Below are 26,828 nucleotides of genomic sequence, written 5' to 3' on the forward strand. Positions count from 1 at the left end.
GTTGTCAGCTGTTTTTTTTTGTTTTGTTTTTGTTTACTCGGTAATGAACTGCAAGATCTGGCCGTGTGAAAGGCACGATTTATAATTTTTTCAACTTTCCACTGAATAAGGAGGTAACCTAGCCTAGGCCTTTACTTAGTCAGATAGGCTAATGTAGGCCTATAAATGCGCTGGATAGATCACATCAATTCCCATTGGGAGATTCTGTTAAGCTAGCTAGCAGGCAAACTAACTTAGCTACGTTACATTATCATCTTTTTTTCTTATTTTCTATCCGTAGGCTAAGTTAACCTTTGTTTACGGCCACTGGCGCATTACCAATCACTATATAATGTATAGGCTAAGTCAAGTAACATGGTACGACAACCACTATAAGCCTAGGCCAAAACGGGAGTCCAGAACAGGACCGAACAGGCGTTGTGAGTAATGAAGAAGCAGTGATCATAATCAAAATTGTAAAACACGCTGACGAAAAGCTTGTCGTGCAGTCTGTGAAAGCACAAAAAAACACAAGCTTGATGCCTGTAGCGGTCGTTTGCAAGAAGCCTATGCCATAGCTTAATTTAAGACCGATCCAATTGCATAATGTTGTAGCCTATCTTTCGTTGTCGACTGACTTGAGAGAATAGGTTCATTGTAGCCCATATTCTCTTATTTCTCTCAACTGCAACATTGACAGACAGCCTAGCCTACTAACCACGACAGCCTAGCGTATCCTTGAAGTTAACTTGGTCTAACGGTAGTCTTTTTCATAATTGGCTGCTGTGCTCTGTCGCTCATAGACAGTAGGCTAAAGATGTCGCTCGCTCCCTTTCATTAGGCTCTAGGCCTAGGCTACTGTGCGCAAAGTGTCGAGGCCACATACAGTCGAGTCGGGACATAAAATAGTTTGACGAAGTTTAAGGCATGTTTAGTAGGATATGGCAGCGCTATCCATAGACTATCAGACTGTTTATTTAAGGATTTCCGATGTTGTGGAAGGAAATTCGTTGGGGTCCTCCTCGTCATATTTTAATAACAAATAAAGCTAATTTCCCTCACTAGACCTAGGCCACTGGTATTTATGGGGGATTAAAAGGGGGGAAATCGTTAAAACAGAGACCTCACACCCCCCAAAAAAATGTCTGCCCGTGACATGATGAATGAATGCATCATTTTCAGGTGCCACTGCGTAATCGCTAACTGTAAATGGATTAATCCAACACAACTCATCGTCCAATTTTCAGTTTGCATGGAAATCATTTGCCTAGGGCTGCCTGTGGTCTGGCTTTTCCACTCGTTTTATACCAACTAGCAGTGTTTTAAAAAGCCTGACTACTTAGACTTAATGGAACAAGTTCGTGGAAAACGAATGTTGTGCAGAACGTGTTTCGATAATCTATCCTACAGCCGAAGGTTACGTGAGTAAGTGTAGCCTATCTCGTTGTTATCCAAATTAACGGTCTTAAAGTTAGCAAGTTACAGAGGCTGGCTATCAGGGGCGCATGCAGGAATTAATGCTGATATTTTGCTGATATTGTACAATATTTGTCCGTTTCTCAGTTTTAGATTTGTGCCTTGGTCAGCAAAAAAGTAGCCTACATAGTAGGCTATAACATCCACATGCAATAACACAATTATGAATTTGAAAGTGATAGTAGCAGTGGTTTAAGCGGGATAATCAACTCCGCGCCGTGCGTTTATAGGAAAATAATGCACTTATCGAAGTGTATAGTCCCCTCCGCCTGCGGCGTCAGGTCCTTATTACCACTTCACGGCGCGTCGTTGATTATCCCTTACACAATACTCATTTGGACAACGTTACACAGCTAAGTTACAGCTAAGTTAATAGTTAATAAGTACCATAATAGATAGCCGAGTAAAAGAAAACAACAAGTAGCCTACTTGCGCGCCTGCGTGCGTAATCTCTCCTGCTCAAATGAAATATGTGCGCGTGGATATACAGTAGCTCTGCATTAAGTTAATTTTGATAACGTGTTGACAAACTTCATATAGAAAATTGTAAATAGCCTGATGGCATGGCATGGCATGCGGCTAATGGGATACTGTGCATAGTTGGGAAGTTATGGTAGGCCAATTTGATGTGAATACACACGCACAAGAGTAATTTTCTTTCCTTGAAAGGTACGCACAGTGCGTACGGCCGTACGCCTGCAGGCGCCACTGCTGGCTATAACCAGAGACACTTGCTTGAAAAAGACTTTGCTATAACTCAGCTGACAGTCAGTCCGACAGAAGGGGGAAGCATAGAACGCTGATGTCGGATTTGCAACAATTTATTCCGAATCCACAACGAACATTCTAAAATCCTGCGCCCCTTGCGTTTGTTTTGTTTTGGTGTTTATGGAACGTTAACAGAAGTGACGTCAAAAAGGATCTCATAGTGCACCTTTAACGCTGTGGTCGGCTGCAGCCAACAGGGCTACACAAGGGCTTTTAACCATCTCGACAGAGCAGCCTACACGACACCGATCTTCACCCAGCGTTCTAAGTGAAGTCCAACCGGATAGACATGGGCCTATTGCACCATTTAGGTTTAAGCCTTTCTCACAGTCGTTTCTAGTACAAACTGCATTGCTATCATTTTCACTTTTGTTTGTTAGCAAACTAGCACTCGTTTTAGCTAGGCACTTGCCAGCCAGGCAATCATTTAAAGCTTTCGGTATCATTCACAAATGAAAAACCTTTGTTAACAGCTTACTGTACATTCCTAATAGGATAATCACACACTTGGAAACACTTCGAAGAACATACTGCTCATCTTGTAATATTTGTGTAGCCTACAATATCCTACTGTAAGCTCGTCGCTTGTCTCTGGCAAACGTCTACTCCCGTTGAAAAGCTTTGTCGCTGTCTCTTCTTGTAGCCTGTCACACAGGCGACAAGAGACAGTGACAAAGCTGCAGAGTACTATTCATTTTCAACGGGAGTAGACGTTTGCCAGAGGCAAGCGACAAGCTTGCCGCTGTCGCGAGCAAGGCGGGGCCAAAATAGACAAGCAGGCTATTTTATGCAAATGTTGAGCGAAGCGACAAAGCGACTGCCAATCGGAATTAAGGCAGCGTGACGTTCCTGTTTTGAAAGTAAAGTTGAAATTTTTATCCAAGATGGCGGAGCTAACTAATCGAAGGCAGTATTTCAGTACTAACAAGTAAGTTCAGGGTTTGTTGTCTTATATTTTGCTATTTCTAGTGAGGAATATGAACTTTAAAATCCAAAAAGCCAGGTTTTGTCATCAAAACATATATCTGAAGGTATCAGGTGTCAGCCACCTAGCACGTATAAATTGTTAGCCATCAATCACCCGTGAATCACCTCCCCACTCAAGTTGGTGGAGTTGTCACTGTCTCCAGTGTTGCCAGATTGGGTTGACTGATTTCCGCCCAATCACCCCGCCGTCTTTAGCAAAAAAACGCCCGATGACGTTTTTCTCATAGAGAACCATTGAACTCAAAATGTTATTTACCCGCCTACAGCTTATTTTCCCCCGCCGAACGATTTAAAAGAAGCCCAATGCAACACTGGCTGTCTCTTGTAGCCTGTGTGACTGTAGGGTAAGTCACACAGGCTACAAGAGACAGCGACAAAACGACAGGCTGCCGTTCATTTTCAATGTGAACGTTTGCCAGCGACGAGCTTGCCGCTGCCGCGAGCAAGGCGGGGCCAAAATAGACAAGAGGGCGAAGCGACAGATCCTGCTGTATCATGGAGTACAGGTGCTCCATCACGATGAGTTGTTCTGCACAAACACACAAGCACAAGCAAAAGACAAATTACATGTACTAATCAAAAGACAGAGCTGGTCACAGTGCTTAATAACATTTCCTGGGGAGATGTAACAGAAGAAGGTAACGTTGGCAACACTGCTTGAGCTCCCATGTTTACAAAAAGTAACGTTTCGACCCTTGGGTCTTTCTCAGGCAAATGAACCAATACTCTAACTAAGGTTATACTATGTCTGTGGTCTCCAAACGTTCACAAAGAGTGGACCTCCAGAGATCGCTAGGGCCATTGATGAACTGACCACAGATAGATCGCACCATGGCGCTCATACTATGCTAGACTACCGTTGACAACATAGCGATATTTCATGACATAATCGGACACATACGCTTATATAACGCGAGGACATTAACAATATACTTCTGAACAAATAAATACATGGTATGAATTCATAATTTAGGCTACTGTAGTGCGACATTTCATCAAAAGCCTCGTTTGTATGTGGACAAACCTACGATGCTAAGATAGCCATCTGATACCTTAAAACCAGCGTCAGTATTGTAACAACTACGCCATAACATCCCACATAAACGTGAAAATTAGACCCATAACAAATTAGATTACACTTCTTACCTTGGGTTAATGAGTAGTGAGGAAACCCCATTGTTTTGAGTCCATAACGCGTGTAGCCCATCGATGGCTTTGGTGTAGCTAGCTCCACTGAACTTACTGTGGTCAATATCTTCTTCTTCTTCATATGGCGGTTGACATACTGTGCTCAATAGCGCCACATCGCATATACCTGTACATAGTGGCCAAAAAGAGCGTTGCACCACTACCTACTGGGGAGGGGGGGAGGTGGGTAGCTCTTGCGCTTGAATCCATAGTAAAGCTGTCAGTCAAAACGCATCAGCCAATAGGAATGCACCCCACAGACACCCACCCACATGTGAAGTTTGTGCCAGAATCGCAAGCAAAGAAACAGGCAGCGCAAACGCGAGAGCCAGAATCGAAACTGAAAAAGCCAGGAGCAAACAAACGAATGATGTCGCTGCAAATGATTGTTGTTATTGTAAACCAAAAGACAAGTTATTCAAACAGTTTTTTTTGCAACTACACAAATAATTTGTTTGCGAGTTTAGATTTTTTTTTTCGACTTTATTTTTTTTTGTTTAGATTTTGTATTTGATATTTTGATTAATTGATTTTTGTTTGAATTAGAAAAAGTATTGTTTGAACATTTTGGCACAAACGAAACTCCATAGATAAACCACTGGATATAATCTGAAGCACTAGACTGTCTCGCTAACTAACCACTAAGCTAACCTGTTGAGCTACCGTTGACCACTATGGTTGACCACCGTTTTCAACCAGTATCCTGCCAGTCACTCAACCGAAACGCTAGGTGTGCGACCACCCCCCTCGGGCGAAATTTTAACAGGCGTATTTCGCGTGGTGACATGCCCTGTGGAAACCCAGCGTAAGGACACTAATTTTCCTTGTGATTGAAGAATGTATCGTAAATAGATAAATGTTCTTCCTTAAATACAGGTTGCATAAGTATTTGACCCCTATGTTAAATTCCCATAGGAGCAGGATATTTTATATGTTTTTATTTTTAAAGGCCAGCTATTTTATGGATCCAGGATATTATGCATCCTGATAAAGTTCCCTTGGCCTTTGAAATTAAAATAGCCCCACATCACCCTTCACCATAGCTAGAGATTGGCATGGTGCTTTTTCCAGTTAGCCTTTTAGCCTGTTTGATGCTCATTGAGCTCAATGCAAATCAAACAGGCTAATAGGCTAACTAGAAAAAGCATCGGAAGAATAGGCTATTTATTTTCGTGACACTTTCAAAACAGCCACAAAATCTAACAGCATCTTTGAAGTTTAGGAAGTAGCCTACTAGACTGCAGGCAGTTGGATAGGCTACGCTAACTGGCAGCTGCGTAGGCTTTGATAAAAGCAACGACTGAAATGCAGTGATGAAGTCTCGTTTTCTGAAGGCCAAATATTAACAGGTAGGCTATGTTTCGGAGACTACAGTGGAGACAGATATTTTGCGATGTCTGAAAGAACAGTGTGGAAGCTAGGTAGACGGCAAGGACCTGATTGAATGCATTTCCGTACAAGTTTGAATTTGTGTTGCTGGGACTTGTTAAACAACATCTGAGGTGCAAAACAACTAGCGAACAGTCAGACGTTTTGGGAGGGAAAAGAAGCGAAACTCTAGGCCTATGATGTTGCTTTTGAACAGAAGAAAGCAGAGGATAGGAAGTAGGGAATATCTCACGCCTCAAACGTCATAGGCTATAAGCTCTCACGTCCATATCGGGGAGCAAAACTGCAAGCAGGCTATATGCGCGTGAAGCTGACATGTAAACGTGCGCATCCAAAATACTCCTTGCCATGTAAACTTTGCGATCGGATCCACCGATCCGATTGGTCATTCCGATGGTTGCATGTAAACGTAGCTATTGAAATCCGTATTTCTCCCCCACATTTTTTGTTGGCACTACTTACACGTTTGCTTGTGTTGCTCATTCCATGGGAGTCCAATGCTTACAAGCTGTACATCATTGTAAAGGTGACTAATACACGATGAAAATGACATAAACCACTTTAGTGATTGGTATTATTAAAGTGGAGATATAATGGGCCAAAGTCAAGTTTCCTTACTTTTTGTGAGCGGTTTATGTTTCTAGGACAAAAACTAGCAGAGATTGAGATGTGTGTTTGGAACAGTTTTTCAAATCCCCAGGGGGGGATTTAGACTCCAGAGGGTTAATACCACCATCAGGCCGATGGGTATACAGTCCTGAATGTACACATAAATCCATTTATTTTATAGCCCCCCATGGATGAAATTTCACAAAACTTGGCATACTCCCAGAGGGTGTCAGGTTAATCATACACATGACATTTGGTGCAGTTCATAGCATCTCATCTGAAGATAGGGGCAATTAAAGCAATATTACATTGCATTTTAAATTTTTACCATGGGGTGCAAATCACAAATGCGCCTACGCATAATAAGTTGGAAAGTATCAAAAATAAATCCACTTTCATCCATGACGACTTGGTTGTGTACAACTCTACCTAATGAATCCAGGTGTGTGTAATTTATATCGGATCTGAGCATTGCACGCCAAGATCGGATGTGATCACTTGCAATATGCAATGAGAACAGTCGAAAGATCAGGTTCTGATCGGATAAAAGACATCCGATTTCGACTGCCAGTGTGAACTAAGCCTAAGTGACACCATTAGAAACCTTTAATCAACTAGTTTCCAAATATATATGTTTAAAAAGAGAATGGTTGCTCTGGGTGCGACAAACATGCAGGAACACACACACACACACACACACATAAATACACACACACAGACTAGGGCTGCATGATAATGGCCAAAATGATTATCACGATTATTTTGAGTAATATTGATATCACGATTAATTATCACGATTATTTGTTGATTTCATCCAAAACAAATTTTATTGTCATAGGCTTATTATAACGGTGTCTGGATTTTTTTTTAATTGTTTTTATTAAATAACATTTAAATAGCCTACCTTGGAACACCAGAGTATTATATTATAATATAATAAGATATATAAAAAGAGAGAATCCTTAATTCCTGATATTCATAACAGCACACTTTATGCAGATTATAGCCTATACTGTTGTGAATATACAACTCCACCTCTTTAATTCAGCTGTCTGGCTGAAGCCAAAATATTGTTAACAAAATAGGCTATAGTTGGCTAGCTTAGTCTACTGGTTGGACTGCTCAGTTTCCCCACGTCTTTAAGTTTCAAGGTAGGCTAACACTTGTTCTCCTTGGGACAGGCCCTTTTGAGTTTTTAAGTTGGAAAACATTGGCATTGAGATGCAAGAGTTTTAATCAAATCTGTGCAGCATGCTAATTATTTATGCTAAACTGATTTTTAAAATAATTTAGCTAGTCTTCTATATGCGTCATTGCTTTCACAATTGTGAATGTTTTATTTGGATGTGCATGTCGAGGGGCGGGTGTCAATTGAGTGCGCACGAGAGGGAGAGGGAGAGCAAGAGAAAGCGGGCCAAGGCGAGGGGGTTTACTTTTATAGGCCTTCTGTTTGGTCAAGTTGCACGCTAGTCTACAATAAAAACTTGCGAATGATAGCCTATGCTTTCACCCGAGCAGCGTCAGATGCACCATTGCGACATAGATTTTTTTCAGTCGCACTCTGAGTAGGCAAAGCTTCCAGGGATGATCTCTTTTAAATGGAGACGCGATGAGCACGGAGGGTGTGTGTGCGTGTGAGAGAGAGAGAGACGCGTGAGTGACAGAGAAAGGAGGAAAGGGAAATGCAGCGAATACGATGCGTGTTTTTAATAGCGTTAAAAAAATAAATTAATGACGAAACGCATATGTGGCGGCCGGCGTTGAATCTGTGGCGCACGGCCACGAATTAGGGAAACACTGCGACTGCTACCTGTTGTGGTATGTTCACCACGTTACTTTATCCTGTGACTAGTCTACCTCACACACACACACACACACACACACAGATGCACAGTGCACACACACACACACACATCTTTGAGTACGTTTTGTGAGACCACCGGAGCTGAGAAGTGAGTGTGTGTGTGATGTACTATAGCCTGTGTGTGTGGGTGCGTTTCTGTGTGCCCATCTGTGTGTTTGCATGTGTGTATGTGTGTATGTGCATGTTCTTTGTGTATTCTGTGTGTGTTCTCTTTCTTTCTCTCTCTCTCTGTGTGTCTGTGTGTTCTGTGTTATCTGTGTGTATTCTGTGTGTGTTCTCTCTTTCTCTCTCTGTGGGTGTGCCTGTGTGTGTGTGCGAGTGTGTGTTTGTGTGTGTGTGTGTGTTATCTGATATTGGAGTGACAGTGACGGCAGAGAACACAGTGAACATATACACAGAGACACATAAAACACACACACAAGCAGACACACACTCATAGACAGAGAAGCACTCACACAAAAGCAAGCGCATACATGCACACACTCATTTACATACATAAAAGTTGCAGTAGGGGATGGAGTAGGCGATGGAAACAAAAGCGTGATTGATATTTGCGGAGAGAATGTGCAGGACTGAGCGGCGGTCATATTGTGTATCGCTTTGCGGTACATCTAGTTCAATTCTGTATATTGTGTGTGCCTTTGGTTAACATTTAACATGAAAGCAAGCCCCCACATTAAACATTGTAGGACGGTGGTGGGAAGCAAGAAATAAATGGATAACGCTTTTAATTATTTTAAAATGCATGCACGTTTCATTATTTGTGTGAAAACATTTCCAGAAACTATTTTCTTAATTAGCCTACATACATAAAATCATTGGCGAACCAAAACAGTGATTTTGTATCATATGATAGCTGCATGCGTAACAGATGTCTAAAGATTGCTGTAGGGTACAGTGGCGGCGACTAGCGTCGTGAGCCGAAACATTGCTAAGATGCAGCTAAGAAGGTTCTATCTACATAAATGTATAAAGTATTTCAGAAAACTTGCAATACAAAAAAGTCTTGCCTTAATGTAAATAACCATCTGAGGATTTTTTGTGGGGATATCTATTTGTTAAATTTTTTTATCCTATTCACCCCATAATATATTCGTCCATAGACTTATAATGGGGCATAAAAAGGGCGCTAACACACAAACAGCAGCTTATTGACCGGGTTGGCCACCCAGGTTGTGATCCTGGGACATCCTAGATTTTATTTTTGCATGACAACCTTTTACAGCAGCCCATGTCTGTATAACCCCCATTTGCCCCCTGGGTATGCTCCAGACCGCTCATACCAACGAACGACGTACGAAAGACATTCGTAGCAAAGAAACTTTCGGGAAATGCGTGAACATGTTAAGGTAGAGCTTAAGATAGAGGTTACGAACTACGCAGCGTTAAGAAGGCTTCGGGAAACCAGCCCCAGATCAAAATGTGGCTTGTGTCAGTAGTGAGCACAGTTACATTTTTGAGTCACCCAAGACATTAAAATGAAAGAATGATGTCATTGTTGAGATTGTGGAGAAATATCAAAAGAGGATGAGAAAGTAAGATGTGTAAAGTAAGTTTCATGACATAACACAAACTTAGAACTTTTTTTAATGAATTGTCTGTAATGCTATACAACTGTAATACTTCCTGGAAGTTTTGATTTTATTTATGTTTTTTCACATGGTGGTGGTGGTGCAGGAAGGGGGTATTTTGTCTTCCAGCTCCCTCCTGCACCACCACCATCGCCAGAGCTGAAGGTCTTCACTGCCACCATCACTAGAGCTGAAATCTCTTGAAGTTAATGACTAACCCCTCCTCACCCTCGCCCCTTGGCAAACACAATAAAACCTGGTCATTTGTTGATATTTTGTATTATCATTATTTTTACTTAAACTCAACATTTCGAGAATAAAGTTGAAACATCATGTCATGAAGACATGTTGACATTATAACTCGAGGCTAGACTAGGCATTTTGTTGAGTCGGCAGACAACTGATTGAGTCCAAGAGTACTGACTATGCATTTCAGTGGTAGCATCTCTCTCCAAACTACCAAACACTGCTCCAACTTTGTTCTCGAAATGTCAAGGTTAATGTTGACACATCTAGATTAAAGTCAACATGCTATTTCAACTTTACTCTCGAAATTTCGAGTTTAATGTCGACATGTTGAGTTTAATCTCGTCATTTTTTTTCTTCATCTTTGGCCTAACTCCATCCGTGGAGGGCGATGTTGGTTGCAACAAAATATTAGCTTTCAGTGTGGTACGATGTCTTAGTAAATTATGGTGAATTACTGTAAATAGTGTTTCATCCTTCTTCGGTCTCCCCCTATTACCATAGACAGTAAATAGTTGCAGTGTGTTCCCATCACTTTGTGTAGGTCATCTCTTTGGTAGCTCTGATTGATTTTGGTCTCTCCAATTGGGGAGACATGTTGGTGACCCCCTTTTGGAAATGGGAGGTGAATGAACCTTTGCCAGACCTTTATCTCAAATACAGTTGTATTGAGAAGGGTATGGTTTCAACCAGGCTATTTGAGTGTTGCTCGGCGTGTGAATATAGAATTGTTTGTATAAAGACATTAACATAACAGATCTGTCGTTTGTCAACTTTAGATTTTGTATCACTATGACAATAAGGTCTGACTCATTTCTCCATGTTCAACAGCTAACTAGTTGGCAAATAAAGCATCTAAAGCCTACCTTACACTGACAAGATTTGGGAAAGATTCTTGAAAGATTGTAGTCTTTTGAGTAAAGCTTGAATGAGGGGCATTAGTTAAAAGACTACAATCTTTCAAGAATCTTTCCCAAATCTTGTCAGTGTAAGGTAGGCTTTGGCAGCAGGGATGGATCTTAGTTAACATTTAAGATTTAAACATTAAGGTGGGTGGGAGCAAATGCACAATTTACATGTTTTATTGGTGAAAGGGTCATCATCTGTAGATGGGAATTTTAAAAATGATAAACCACCACTTCATAATTTGAAGCAAATTAAATGCCGACTCCTTGGCTATGGGTTACGGACACCTAGGGGTCTCCGAACCCCACTCTGAGAGCCACTTGTATACAATAGGCTCAAAACTTCACAACAAAAACAAATGAATTGAGAAATATCAAACCTAGTCTTTCTATTTGAGTTGTTTAGTCTTTAATTTGTCAAGAAATGTATCATTAGTGACAACATTACATAATTAAAAGGCATACGCAGCAATCGTAGGCCTACTAGCACCCGGATTTACACACCATCCAATTTAGGTGTATACGATATTGTTCACAATCAACAACTGTACATAAAACGCTTCTTTGTCTGGAAACCTGAATTACTGTACTCATTTGAATGTTATGGTTTACCTAATAGAATACATTAATGACTCAAAATGTCAATACATTTTCCCAATCAATCTGTTGACCTTAAAAAAAAACATAAATTACATCTATTTTTAAAGCAATATTGTATACAAGCCATGACTCCTCATCATAGTTATCATAACTGAATAACAATGACAACAGCCAAAATCATAGCAACCATTTTTCAATGCTGTTCATTTACTGCGAAAAATAGAAAAGAAAAAAAACAAGACTGAAGTTGAATTAGTTATTACAATTTGCATTGATAGACCCTCCTTCCATTTTACCCCCTGACCATGTGTGTTGTTACTTAAAACCTTAAAAGTTCAAAGGTCTGCTTGTCAACAGAGATTAAAAAAAAAAACACACAAACAAAAAACCCCTCTTCCCCCCTCTTGTATCCGTAAGAGGCACCGCTCCGTTTAGTATTGCCTCTGCTCCCATTTAACCACATACTCCATGTATTCCTTCAGCCATTTTATTTCAAACACTAATTCAAATAACCACTGCAAACCCTCATGTGGATTTTTTTTTTTTTTTTAAATATTCATTCCACTTCATTTAGATTTCAAAGTATTTTTCTATGGCGAGGTTCCTGAGTTACCCTATTTCTTGTGGTTGCCGAAGTGAATGGCATTTCGATCGGACACGCATCGGAAGGTGGCGGGTTGCACCTCCCAGTAGTTGATCGGGTTATCGAACAGACTGATGCCATTGTAGAATGTCTTCTTCATTCCGAAGCCTGTGGGGCAAAAATCGTTGACGCCAACCTCACTGATGTTGTTGGAATGGAGGTAGACAACCTAATGAGAAAAGACATACAGCACAAGGCAGAATGAGAAATGAATCTGATAACAGAGGTGGCTTTAAATTACAGTCTGCAAACTACAGGTTAAGTGTGGGGTAAACAAAACATAACAAGAAAGGGTGAAATATTAGCCTAGAAATCTAGACGCACCCTAGCGGCCAAAAATATTTTTCCCTAGCGGGATGGTCTAGGGTCGCACCGTTGAGGACAAGCCTGCGCCAGGCTCGAGTTCAGCCTCGCCAATCAGAACGCTCTATCTGTGTACGGAGTCCTTGAGCCCGCCTTATTAGCTCACCTTCGGCTTCCGATAAGACGCCAGGGGGCTGGACCATGCGTCCTCGTTTGACGAGTTGGGTTTGAGACCGTATCGCACAACCAGGGCTGCCAAGTCATTTCTCATGCAAAATATTTCCCCATTCAGTGCACTATATATTTTTTTTTTCATGATGATAAACTTTGGTCATTGCCTTGCCGTAGTTCGAGCTCTGATTGACTGACAGCAATAACCAATCCATCAGTCCTTTGTGCCTAAATCTCACCAACCATAGAAGGCATCACGCAATATAAACAAATCAGAAGCAACGTAAGGCGGGTCTTGGCGCCTCTAACTTGTCTTTCACAAACAACAGCGCCGACTCCGACAATTAGATTTTAAACGTTCTACCTGCTAGTTTTTGTTCACTGTTGATTCGCTGTTTCTCCTTGATTTTCCAAGTTAACGTTAAGGCTGCTAAGTCTATCATTGTCCTATAGGCTACCTGTTGCAGAGCTGTAACATTTATTTGCCTCTTTCTTGATAAGTTCACACTTTGAGTGTGACAGTAAAAAAAAATGTCGCCAAAAACAAAAGATGGATGAGGCTAACGAAGCGCGCTCGTTTGAATCGGCTTGGGAAGAGTTAGACTTCGGCTTTTCTTTGAAGTTTGAACAGAAAGAAGCACTTAAGTCATTCGTTTTAAAGAAGGATGTATTTGCCGTTTTGCCGACCGGCTACGATTGGTCACAAATGCTGGCCTATTACGTGCAGAGGCAGTTTGAAAGACAACTGTTCATCCCACCCACAGGCTTCAACTCTGTGAATGGTCCGACCCCAGACTATACATTTCTGTGTAGTTTGGCTTGCCAGGCTAGTGAAATATCATATTAGAGTAACACTCAGTATATAGCAAACTACTGTTCTAGACCAATCTAGAAGAGCATAGATCAAACAGATTGGGGGTTTGGGTATCATCCCAAAGTGTGGGCTTTGGCCCACTGGTGGACTGTTAAAGGAATAGTTCGGTATTTTAGACTTTAAGCCCGTTTTCTATATTGCCCAGCATGAAAATGAGTGTTTGACACCGAAATCTTGACGATTTAGCCTGTTTATGGAATTTGGTAGCTTTAGAATGGAGCTCGGTATGGCTTTAACATTGCTGGCTTTGTGCATGGACTATTCTGTCCTTAAAACACCCCTAAACGTTCGTTTTTAAAAATGTGCAGCACACCGAGTAGTTACTGGCCTTCAACGATCTTCTATAGCAAGTTTAGCAGCGAAATACAACTTCTGTCATCTTTTATCAGGGATTTTCGAAATCCTGGAAGTACTTTTTCAGATACCTCACAACCGTGTGTGCCTAATATACACAACAGAATTGAATTTTCATGCTAGGCAATACAGAAAACGGGCTTAACCTTTAAAGGTGTGGGGTTTGAACATTCTAACACAAGATTCCATTCCGCAACAATAGGCCCTTCCCACGCTAACGTCAGACACTTTCCACTTTGAAGCTTTGCTGCGTATCAGTTCATCCGGCGTATGCAAAAGCTATGGTGATACGGTTACAGTTCTTGAGGTAAGATTAATATTTCACGTGTATTCATTATCTTCATTTTCCTTGTTATCGTTGGCGATCATTGCCGTCACGTAGCTGCCTTGATTTGAGAGTAAAGTCAGTAGCCTAATCCTTAATATATAGCAGCAACTTCAGCTAGCTTCACCGAAGATCAAGTTGGTTTGATGTTGGATATTCGACAGAGATTCAAAATAAGGAACGGTCTTTCATTGAGTATCCGAATGTCCAACATCAAACCAACTTGATCTTCGGTGCTAACACGTTAGCTAGCTGAAGTTGCTGCTGTGTATTAGCAGGGGTCTCCTAACGTTAGGACTAACGTTATGTTCCGTTATCGTTTGCACGAGTTAGCTCTCGTAGCTGCCTTGATTTGAGAGTAAAGTTAAATGACGTTATGACTGCATATTACTGCTACTGGACGAACTGATACCCAGCTGCTGACATCACGTGAAAATGGCTAATTCAAGGTTCTAAAATTCTATGAAGAATTCAATGAACCCAGATATTCTTTAGAATGTTAATTTTCCAACATTCCTGTCACACCGGTGTGACGGTACACCCTTAACGTGTAAAATACCGAACTATTCCTTTAAGGTATTACAGGTGGGCCGTGAGAAGTAGCCTGCATTCTTCACTTCTGCCGCACTCTGAGCAGGTCATATCACTTAATATAAAATAGCCATAGGGAATTGCTGTAGGAACGCTTAATTGGTTTTATCAGAGAATGTCTAATAAGGGGAGAACTGCCACTGTCGTTATACTTCCGGTTTTGAAATGGTTGCAGTTCCACGCTGGTTCCATTAGAGGCGCTACATTTGGAGTGCAGAATGCATGGCGGTCTATGGAGCAATACCCCTCAAAATCCGCTTTTCTCAAAATATAATTTTTTGTCAATGAATTTGAATGTTGTTTTCGAAAGGGGATGCAAAGAAATTACGTATTGCGTGGTGTTTGATTTTTTAGAGTCACTTGTTTGCTTTAAAACGTCTTTTAAAATGTAAATGACGTCATACACTCAAGCTTCATTAGCAGAATGCTAGCGTGGTATGGGCAACAACAACTCAACCTGTAAGAAATCGGAAGGACATAAGTACTCGTTCATTCAACTTTTGACCTATAACCTATGTTGAACTTGCAAAAACTACAATCAAATCTGAGATCTCTCAACGACAATTGGGTGAAAGAGCCAACTTTAGCCGTCTAGCTCCATAGGCTCCCATTCATTCTGCACTCAGGCGACCGCCCCCAGTGGAATTTTGGTGGAACTGCAACCAAAAGTCGTTACAATGGGACTTAATAGCGAGTGGCAAGGCTCTCCGTAGACGGGCTCTGGTTTTATACAGATTACTGGTGCAATGCAGGCTTACCTGTAGGTTTGGATGGGCCTCGGATTTTTACAATTAAAATTGGGCCTCGGCAGTCTTGTTTGACAACCTCTGACTTATAGATAGACAGATCATGTGGCTGACCACTTCTCCACACTACAGGTACAATGCAGAGTGCAGAGATGGACTCTCTCTTTGAGTGATAACTGTTCGGTGACTCACCTGTAGGTATTTCATGTGAGGCAGACCAGCAGGGACTTTATTCAGGCGGTTGTTGTCCAGGTGAATCTCTCTCAGGTTGGGGACATAAGCCAGACTACCATGCTCAATGTGACGGATGTGATTGTGGCCAAGGCCCAGTCTAACATAAAGAGACAATGCAATGTGTCTATAGTATGTAAGAGTGCAATAACAATAATAATACATATTATTATTATTATTATTATTATTACTATTATGCATATACAAGTACACGTCATATTTTATCTACAAATAAACACATATTACCTATTGTGAAGTACATTCTGTATGACTGCATTTCAGTTTACAGAGGAGCCACTAGATGGCAGTATTATCAAGACCTAGGCAGAGGGGTTTAGCAGAGTTTACAGAGACCCTGTTTTATTGTCTCCAAGACTGTCACCAAGACCCAACCCTCCTACAGTAAGTTGAAACCAAATTATTGCTTTCTCCCCCCACACAGTTAGTTCCTAAGGTTATAGGAGACCTTATACCTGTAAAGATCTCTGTACTGACTAAGGTCCACTAGCTCAATGGCCTGAATCTGATTTTGATCCAAGTGAAGCTCACGAAGGTTTTCGGGTAGGTCTGTGGAAGACACCAAATTAATTAAAACAAAATAAAACACACTTTGGGAAGCTATAGCATTGAATGACAAGACTTTATATGTAGGGCAATAGAAGCTATAGGCCATTGGAAAACAAAACAACAAAATCACAAATCCATGGACAGTGCATGAATGGCTTAATGACTCAAACAATAGTTTTATTTCTAGATTTACAGTACGATTTGTAACACTTACCTTTGGGTATGCCAGTGAGTTTGGCTTCAGAGATACGCAGGAAGTTCAGTTTTAGGCCAGTGAAGGCTCCTGGCTCCAATCCGCTATTCCGAAGGGGGTTCCGGCCCAACTCTTCACAAATTAAAGTGGAAAAAATTAAAGAGATTTTGTGTGTGTGTGTGTGTGTGTCGATCACAACATGACATAGCACTAAATTGTTGTGATAAAGATCCAGATGTACAGAAGACTGCTAAATCCATTCAAACCCTAATGTCCAAAGCGAGTATGAAGCATATTATCTGACATGGTGGAGCTATGCAAAGAGGAGGAGTAGGGGTCTCACCAATGCAGTTCATGGTACCCAGTGCAGAGAAGGTCCCAGCAGCCACCCTCTTGATGAGGTTGTCATGGATACGCAGCTCCACCAGTGAGGCGGGCAGGTTTTTGGGTACAGAGGGCAGCTGGTTGTGGGAGAAGTAAAGCTTCTGCAGACGGCCCAGGGGTAGGAAGGCTCGAGGGTGCACCCGTGAGATCCTGTTATTCACCAGAACCAACGCCTGTTTGGAGAGGGACACAGAGGACAGCAGAAAGGAGAATGGATAATGTTTGTGTGCGTGTGTATTTGTCTCTGTGTGTGTGTGTGTGGGTGTGGGTGTGTGTGGGTGTGTGGGTGTATGTTTTGTCTGTCTGTGTGTGTGTGTGTGTGTGTGTTAGGACCCATTACAGGCTCTACAGTATAGTATGTGTGTGGTGCAGGTTCTCACATAAAGGTTATAAAGCCCTTTGAAGTCATTTTCTCTAATCTCAGTGATTTTGTTGCCCTGCAGGTCCAGAAGGCGTGTGTCTGTGGGAATATCCTGGGGAACAGCGTACAGATCTGGGCAAAGGATAGGCAGGTAGGGAGGTAGTTATAGATAGATAGATAGACAGATAGATAGTACAGTAGATACACAATTACTGTGTACAAGCCTTTCACAATATAATTTTTGTGGTTCATTTGTTCATTTGTATACTAAACCTATATAATCAATAATGAAGTGTAACCAAAATGGTTTAGCATCCAATGCGTTTTGTTAATGCAGCATTTGCCTTAAAAAAATGTTGTTTTGGATAGTTCCAAACACTTAAGTAGGTGTTCTTTTGCGCTGTTTGGGTGGGGGGTGTTTGTCACAGCATGTAATTTGGGAAATGTTTAGAAGTTGTGGAGAGGCGGGAGACTAAAGTGCTTCCTCTCACAGCCTGGGTAGTGCAGAGGTCTCCCATGTAATTAAGATGCACACAGATGACCACGGCTCCACGTGGCACAGCAGCATGGAGGACGCAGAGACAAATGCACCTCCATTACAGCTAATAAATTATAGGGGACAAAGGCACTCTTGGGAGGAATAACGGTTAAATGGCTGCGGGTCAGTGTATCTGGTCCTGCAACCGTTCTGGATTTTGTTGTTGTTGTTTTTGGGTTCTTTTTTTGTACAAGAAAAGCAGTACACCCAAAGCAGTGTTTAGTGGGATATTCTTTCCATTCTGAAGTCCTCAGCTAAATAAGTTGCCTCTTTGGTTTCTATAAAAAGAAAACAATATGACTGGGCCTTGTGAAAAAATATCCTGAGAAATCTGAATCCTGGAAATGAATATGAGTTTTCTTTTTGATGCTTCATCTCTGAATGCCTCTGTTTGGGGTTAGTCTATGTGAGAATTTCTACTTTCAAGATGCCTAGCATGTTTTAGTTTTACAATCCCAGAGTGCTAATATCAATATGACACTTAAATTATGTAATAGACTTTCTCTCAACTCTATAAGAACTGCCATAATACAGACCTGTCAAGTATGCCTGATGCTTCTGTGTAAGTAGAAAGCGATAATGCTAGTCAAACATTGTATTTCTGATGAAGCAAGTATAACTCCCTCATCCAGTTCATACAAAGATAACATTTCACATTTCCTTCTCTCACTTACAGTCCTCTGTCGTTCAGAGAACTTAAATAGTATATCTTTCCATTGCACAACTCACTTCACAGATGAAAATATGATATAAAAAGATAATCATCGAATCAATGATGGGGCGGTCTCTGATCTTTCACAGATGTTGAACTGGAGTGAATTAAAGGATACACATAGGATATGAGGGATGGAGTGGTTCTTAAAGGGATGGGGCCACCCTTAAATGGAAGGATTTGTACAGTAATCACTGCCTCCTGTTGTTGTCTGCACTGCCTCTGTTGCTTACTGATTGGAATCTGAATTCAAGACTTTTGCACACCTCTTCTGCACAGTTGCGTCAGAGACCACCAGTTCCTCAACCTTCTTCCGACCATTTTTGCCTCCGGCAAGGAGGTTATGTTTTCATCGGGGTTTGTTTGTTTGTTTGTTTGCTTGTTTGTCTGTTAGCAAGATAACTCAAAAAGTTATGGATGAATTTCGATGAAGCTTTCACAAAAGGTCTGAAATGACCCAAGGAAGCCATTACATTTTGGGAGTGATCCGGATTACCGTCTGGATCCAGGAGGCCGTTATTTTTTCGGTTTGCGGAGGTCTGCGCTCTCGGAGTGCTTTTCTAGTTCTACCTAACCTAAGGAAGGCCAAAGAGTCTTGCTTCTCTGTCTGAATGAATTGGCCCTGAGTAGCCTGAGTTGTACATACATATCAGAGTGTGCAGTATCAGAATGTCTTCTTTTCTAGAGTTAATCTGGATCTGGATCAGGCTATGATGAGTCAAATCAGGACCATATCAGTACTGTGGCCAGCTGCTTGATCTCATTTTAGCCTCTGGCTACAATGGTCTGGATCCGCTGTGCCAGATCATGACCAAAATGAGCCCACACACAGAAGCAGGTCAGGGTTAGTCAATACTTTTGGTTTGGGGTCTGGCCAAGTTTTTGGGTCTACTCAATTTGGCGAGCAGATGTCCCTGATCAGAACCAGCACCATGACCAAATTAACCAGCACCAGAGTGAGCTGCTTTACATAGGCTCTGGGTTGGATTATAGAAATGGGTTCTGGTTTTGGTTCTCTAAACTGTATCTGAGTTGGGTTATCGAGGGGAATTCTGGTTTTCCAAATTGCATCTAGGTTGTGCTATAGAGCTGCGTTCTGATTCTCTAAACTGCATTGTGTTATAGAACTGGGATCTGGTTCTCTAAACTAAATCTGGGTTGGGCTCTGGACATGGGTTCCAGTTCTGGTGCCGGTGTCCGGTTCTGCTCACTTTGGTCGGAGCACTGCACCACGCGCAGGCTGCACTGGCAGCCAAAGGGACAGCCGGCCGGGATCTCCTGCGGGTCCACCGGGCCGATGGCCGACCCGTCCTCCTCGTCCCTCATCATCATCAGCAGGTCCTGCACGTCAAACTCCTTCCCGAAGTCCCAGAACCCCCTCTGCTCGAAGGGGAGGCCCGCGGACAAGTGGGCAGAGCAGAGCAGCAGCGTGATCACGGTGACGGACTGCATGACCGGTGAGCGCACAGCTGGGCTGGAGATCCTGTGAAGTGCACAGTAGCAAAGAGGACAATTTATAGCACTGGCTGAATAAACACTGCCATCGTTTTTATAAGAGGACAAATTAACACTTTACTAGACAGAGAGCTGAATGTTCCAGCAGATGGGCTTTAGTCATAGCTGAAGCCATGAAGTCATGGCGAGATAAAAAGTGCAGTCCCAGATGTACTGTACAGGTGTCACATGAAATGCATTGCTGCTGGATGTTGGTCTACAGTATGTGTGGAAAAACCTATGCAGAACTTGCACAACCTCCAACCTCCGGCTGTATGTGCGCTTTCTATACAGTATATGTTTATCCAGGATGAACACAAAGGAGCCACAGCCAGATGTGCGCTTTGTGCAGTTGTGCAAAAGCATGTGTCAGTCCGCTCTCTCTCTCTCTCTCTCTCAAAGGCAGAAACCATAAGTGCCACTGTGGCTCTGTATCTTGACTGTGGTTGAGCCTGTCGCTGCATGTCCCCATTAAAACACACACATGGGCAGCCTCGCAAATCCATCACCAGTCATTATGCCACGGCAACCTCGCCATTGGCTTGTGTGTGTGCTACAGCAACGGTCCAAAACTGTCATATATAATACACAATGAATACAATAAAATTGGAGAGTATGGCTGACCACTCGTGTCCGGGAGAGCCAACAATGCCAAATGAAGTGTAAGTGCATACTCTCTGACAGAGCATATCTTTAGGTGGGAGTTATTCTATAGGTGACTGACATTTGTCAAATTCATAGCATCAAGGCAGCTCTTGAGTCTTGAGTTACATTTCAGTAGCCCCAAAATGATGGGAAAGGAATCCAGTTTTTACTTTTGACTTTTTGACTTACACTCTCTGATGGAGCATTTTTAGGTGGGAGGTAGACTGAGATGACTGACTGAAAAATGACTAGCATCCACGCAGCTCTTGAGTCTTGAGTTACTGTACATTTCAGTGGCCCCAAAATGATGTGAAAGGAATCCAGTTACCATTCTGACTTTTTCACTCAGTCCGCCCAGCATATATCCTATTGCTGAAGGAATGCCATATATGAAAATAGCTCTATTTCTTAGCAGCTGTCCATAAAATGCCCAAAACCATCATAGCAGCCTCAACCTCTTTGAAGGAACTGGTCATAGATACACAGTGCATTCCTATCCCCACTGAAGCAACTTGTAGAAAGAAAATAAGAAGCCCAATATGATCTCCTTCCCTCGCTTTTAAAGTATGCACAGACCCACAGAACTCAGTGTTTTTGTTTTGTTTCTGTTTTTTTGTCACAGCACTATTTGAGTTTCTGTCCAAAACTACAGAGCTAGTTACTTAAAAGACACACAAAACTTAGAAAACTGTTATATTGTCAGCAATGCCCTGTAGTATTATTATTATTTTTTTCAGCCTGGAACACAGAAGTGGATATCACGGAAGACTGGTAGGAATGACATGTTATATACTATGGTAATGATATACCATCAAAATTAATCATCTACATGCGTTAGACCAACGGAAGAACCAGACCAAATGAATAACACTTAACGGGTGTAAACAACCAAAATGAATTTGAAGTTGTACAACTTTGTAGTTGTATACTGTACATTGTTGTTAAATTTGAACTAAAGTAACTTTAAAAAGTTGTTGAACCAGATACAAGTAAGTATAAGTATATATACTCTTTTGATCCTGTGAGGAAAGTTTGGCCTCTGCATTTATCCCAATCTGTGAATTAGTGAAAGAAGCAGTAGATGTTGAACTAGTTGCCTGGTAAGAGCAACTTCAAAAAGTGGCACGTTGGTGCGTGGTGTTGGTCTGTGAGTGGTGACTATGTCTGGAGCGCAGGTTTGGGGCCCTGCATTGCCACGTGTTGCGTGTGGTTTGCATCTCCACACTGCTGCACCCCTTTTGCTCTCTCCACGTTTCTATCTCTCCCTCTCTGCTGGTCTCTACGCTTCTCTCTCTTTCCCTCTTTCTGTCTTTCTCCATCTTTCTTCCTATCTGAAACTCACTCCCTCTCTCTTTTTCTCTGTCTTTTTCTCTCTCTCTCTCTCTCACACACACACACACACTGTCTATCTCTCTCTCTCTCTCTCTCTCTCTCTCTCTCTCTCTCTGTGTCTGACACACACATGCACATACTGTACAAATGCACACACATACAAACACATCTCTCATCTCTCTCTCTCTCTCTCTCTCTCTCTCTCTCTCTCTCTCTCTCTCCTCTCTCTCTCTCTCTCAGTAGATTTACTCCCACACCCTTTACCACAGCTCCAGAGTTGGCTCAGTCTCAGAGATTGTTTTTGTGGAGCCTCCCAGACTCCACCGCCTCGCCATCCAGACCCAGGCACCGCTGTAGAGAAAGAGGGAGAGAGAGGGGGAAAAAGACAGAGAGAGAGAGAGAGAGGAAGAGAGAGACGGGGCTCGGACGGCCAAAATGGGCTACATTTGTCGTATGAATGCTTCAGATATAATAACATATGCCACACGCACTAGCTTAGGGTGCAACATTATTGTTTTTGTCTGAGTGTAGATGTGTTTTGTCCTCTCCCTTAGCATCTCTATTAAAGGCTGAGTGTAATTGAAGGGTACCTTTGTGGGACAGAAACATCATGTGTTTATAATGTGACCTCAGTCTCTGTGTGGCAGTAGAAATATTTGTGGTTCTGTCTGATGTAATTGGAAGATGTAGGATGTAATTGTCCATCTTGTGGTCTGGTCATCAAACAGAAGGTAGCAGATTTACCTGACACTGTTATTGTTGTTTGACAAAGTCTCACTGAGGTATGACACATGGGTTTATTTGGCTGGATCTGGTATGTAATTATGTCTATATTCAGCAGTCCGTCTAGACATAATTTTCATCTCTCAGGTGCATAAATAAAGACCATTTCACATGGTTGTTTTGGCAGATTATTTGATTTACATGGGTAATGATACAGTGCGTAACATGTTTGCATTTTTTTTTATCATAAATAATTTGTCTTGAAATTGTTTGATGATAACATAAGAGATGATAAGATATATTGCATGGCATTAGCCTACATATAAATATATTTTTTTGTTTTGTAAACTGAAAGATTAATTACAATGGAGAGATACAATTACAGTACTAGAGTCAGTGTTCAACTCAGTAACCAAAAAATCCAGCTCAGTTTATTGTCAATACACAGAGTAGTGGATCCTATTCTGTCTATGACCAAGTTCTAAGGAGGATGAGCAACAGGTGACAGACCATTCCACCTAGTTTTAATGAATAAAAAAAGGATGACAATTAAAAAGCAACATACCTTGTCAATATTTGTTGTTTCCCGAGAAGTAATTTGAAAAGGAGATTTCCGTAGTATGTATGTGATGGCTTCCTAAATATGTAATATTCTCATTCTGTTGGATGGTTATTCCATGAGTCCGGATCTGCCCGCAGAGTCAAAGGACTTCAAAGTGCTGCTACTGAGAACCACCAGGGAACAGTACCAAGACAAGCTCTTAAATGTCCCAAAAATGGTCCATACCCCCTTTCGCCATCACTGGTTGTGTGTGTGTGTGTGTGTGTGTGTGTGTGTGTGTGTGTGTGTGTGTGTGTGTGTGTGTGTGTGAGAGAGAGAGAGAGATGGAGGGAGAGAGAGAGAGGTGGGAGGAAGAGGGAGGAAGGGAGGGTGACAGAGAAAGAGAGAGAGGGAAGGAGAGGGTGACAGAGAGAAAGAGAGTGCGCGTTTGAGTAGCTGGATGAAAAATAACTGGCGAACTTGAATGTCTGTCTGCAAGCGTCTGCTGGAAGAGAATTTCCCAAATGACTATGGTGTGCGGACTCTAGACGGGCTTGGCTGTCGAGTAAATGAAAGGGACTATTTCATTTGATTTCATTCATTCAATGTCTAGACAGTCTTTTTGTACTTTTACCAGAGTAGTACAGCACCTTATAACTGGTTTATGAAAAGTGCTACATAAATAAATGTCATTATTATTATTATTATTATTATATTATTATTCACAGTAGTAGTAGTAGTAATAGATGTAGTAGTACATATCTGTAACACAGGTACCCTAATTACTATTGTTTAATGCTCATGTTGTGCTGCTTATACTCTGCTGTTTGGCCTGTTCCCTAACTATTCTTCAGATGCTTCTTGATATGTGTGTGAATGTGTATGAATCACTCAAACACAGAAATGTTCCTTTTCCAGTTCTCTTTTCGTTCTCCCTCTGATTAATGAATATGCTGTATGCTATTGACTGTTACCGATTGCAATGCATTATGAAATACTTTAGGGTCCTGATACTGCACTGATCTCTTTTTAACCTCTAATTAATTATTATATTATATATAATATTTCAGAAGCATGTAGTGTATGGGCCACTGAGAGTTGTATAACAAATGGCACCCAAGCTGGGAACTGCCTGTGCACAGGGACTCAATAGCAGTTGGGAAGCAAGGGCTCCAAAACAGTGGAGCAGATCTGGATGTAGCCCTGCTGTGATGTCCAAAATAAAACGTTTTGTGGGTTCGCCTTGCCACTTTAAGGGAAATACAGCATTTACCAGAAATAGCGCGACCAGAGAGAGCCCCTTGCCAGCACTGTCCCCGAGAATAATGAAATCCTACTCAGTGCACAGACTACACTTTATTCTCTCCTCAAATCTGTAATGATACGTTTCATACTCAGCTCTGTCCACATCCACCCGTGGACTTGCTGTCTCCACCATTCACGCTGCTTCACCCTGCAACTGATCATTTTGCATCATTTTCACCATGTGCAGTCGTCAAATTCAGACCAAGACGTAATCCAGGAGGTTATGGACAGTGAACCAGAGGGACACTATAAATAGATGGAAGACAAAGGGCAGAGAAAAATTATTGTGTGTGATTGTGATTTGTGATTAGTTACTTATATCCAACCGTCATAAGAAATAGAGCCTCTCTTTTGAATCTGTTGTACAATAACATTGTACTGTGTGGTGTGTGTCTCTGTGAGGGCAGACAGAGAGAGAGGGAGAGAGAACAAGAGATAGAGAGAGGGAGAGAAAGAGAGACAGCAAGAGATAGAGAGCAAGCAAGAGATAGAGAGATAAAAAGAGACAAGAGAGAGAGGGTGAAGGAGCAAGAGATAGAAAGAGAGGGTCAGAGCAAGAAATAGAGAGAAAGAGATAGAGATAGCAAGCAATAGAGAGAGAGAGAGAGAGAGCACCTATATGAGAGTCTCTTACTCCAAAGTGTCTCCTCGTCCCTGCAGCCCTATGATTCTCTTGTCTCCACCAGTCATGCCACATGCTCATCAGCTCCACCCTCAGCCAATCCCTGCAGGTTGGGCCCGGCGTCAGCCTGCAGAGGTTGCCATCATGTTGGCAGGATGCACACATGCAATCCACATGATGGAGCATGTCTGCTGAGTTGAATATACCAATTACTTTGAAGCAACATCTGAACCAGGGACCAGAGAGCTCATGTTTCTGACTGCAGTCGGTCTAATTAGAAAGATCTATGCCTTAGAGAGACCTATGACTCTGTGTGACTTCTTCAGGGATATTTTTTGCTATGCTGACTTGTCGAAAGCAAGCGATTCTCCCTCAGGGCTGGCTTGGCGCAACGCAGAAGACTTTTCTTAACGGTTGACATACCACACGTGCACACACGCCCATATGTGAACACTCTGTTCTTTCCTTAGCATTGTATTCAGCATATGTAATTTCAATGCACACATACAGTACTCCCTGTATGAAAGTAAAATTATACACTTTCTCCTTATGTTGCCAAAGGAGAGCATATGACTAGATATGCACCCTATATAACCTACTATACATGCTGACTTTCATTCAGTCAAAAGCTAAAGGAGTATATACTGCATTTGTTGTAAGTGCAGCGTCAGTCACCTCTGCAGTAATACTGATAGACTCTATCAGTCACATTTTCTTCAAGTTTAGAGTTTAAAATGTTGAAAAACATTGTTGTCATTGTGCTGTATCGCTGGTCTCTAATCTTTGGTATCTGCAAAAGAGCATGATCTTGTGCCAGTGTTCCCTGCAGTGAATTAGCCAGCACTTTGGGGTTAGAATCAAGTCACTAATTTGCAAAGCTGCTTCAGCTGTCAGCACTGAGGGATACCCATCAATGCAATGCCTGCGCATAAGGCTGTCATTTCCCATTGCATTTGCAGAGTAAATAAACCTGAAACCATACAAACTTTATTTTTCTGCATGAGTGTTTTCAGCTGTGTTATGCCTTCTTCACATTTTGCTTTCATTAATCATGTGCACTGATTGCTCCGAGTGTCCCACAGTTGGACTGGTTATGAAAATGTCATGACGGGATTCACTCTCGATGATTCTGCTCTCGCACTCCACATTGCCCTGCGAACTAGGAGCACGTCCACAAAACCCACTGACCTCCACAGCACCTCGGCTATTTCGGCATCAAAGAAGTAATCGCTTGGGAACCAGCAACAAATGTGCATGTTTGGTTTGTATAAAAAGTTATATGGGAGTGGAAATGCAAAGGGACATTTTTCCCCTCTGACAAATCAAACAACTGCATCTGGGCTTTACACTGTGTTAAAGTGGTAGTATATTATGCTCTGATGTACATGTTTTCACTTGGTTGCTTTTGGGTGTTTACTGACTAGAAGTAATGTTATTTGGGAAGAACGATCTTGGGATTTTGATGTTAAAACATGAAATATACAATAAAGAACCAAAAAAATTGATGAAAAAATTAATTAGCGAAATGTAAATACTGTATGTAACAACTACTAAATGTGCAGTATATTATAAAAATGACAGCAACAATCCC

At 41.7% G+C, this 26,828-nt stretch overlaps 1 protein-coding gene across 1 annotated transcript; it reads right to left on the reverse strand.

Moving 5' to 3' along the window:
• Nucleotides 1-11,304: 11,304 nt before the first annotated feature.
• Nucleotides 11,305-20,054, reverse strand: bgna (biglycan a). Its single transcript, XM_062542160.1, has 7 exons — nt 19,787-20,054; nt 17,345-17,457; nt 16,924-17,137; nt 16,602-16,712; nt 16,294-16,387; nt 15,782-15,920; nt 11,305-12,394 (listed from the first exon to the last, which is right to left on the reverse strand). Exons 1-7 carry the CDS (start codon nt 20,025-20,027, stop codon nt 12,197-12,199), a joined length of 1,110 nt encoding a protein of 369 aa, XP_062398144.1. The 5' UTR covers nt 20,028-20,054; the 3' UTR covers nt 11,305-12,196.
• Nucleotides 20,055-26,828: the final 6,774 nt, after the last annotated feature.

The sequence above is a fragment of the Sardina pilchardus genome, chromosome 7 (assembly GCF_963854185.1).
Source record: "Sardina pilchardus chromosome 7, fSarPil1.1, whole genome shotgun sequence".
NCBI classification, from domain to species: Eukaryota; Metazoa; Chordata; class Actinopteri; order Clupeiformes; family Clupeidae; genus Sardina; species Sardina pilchardus.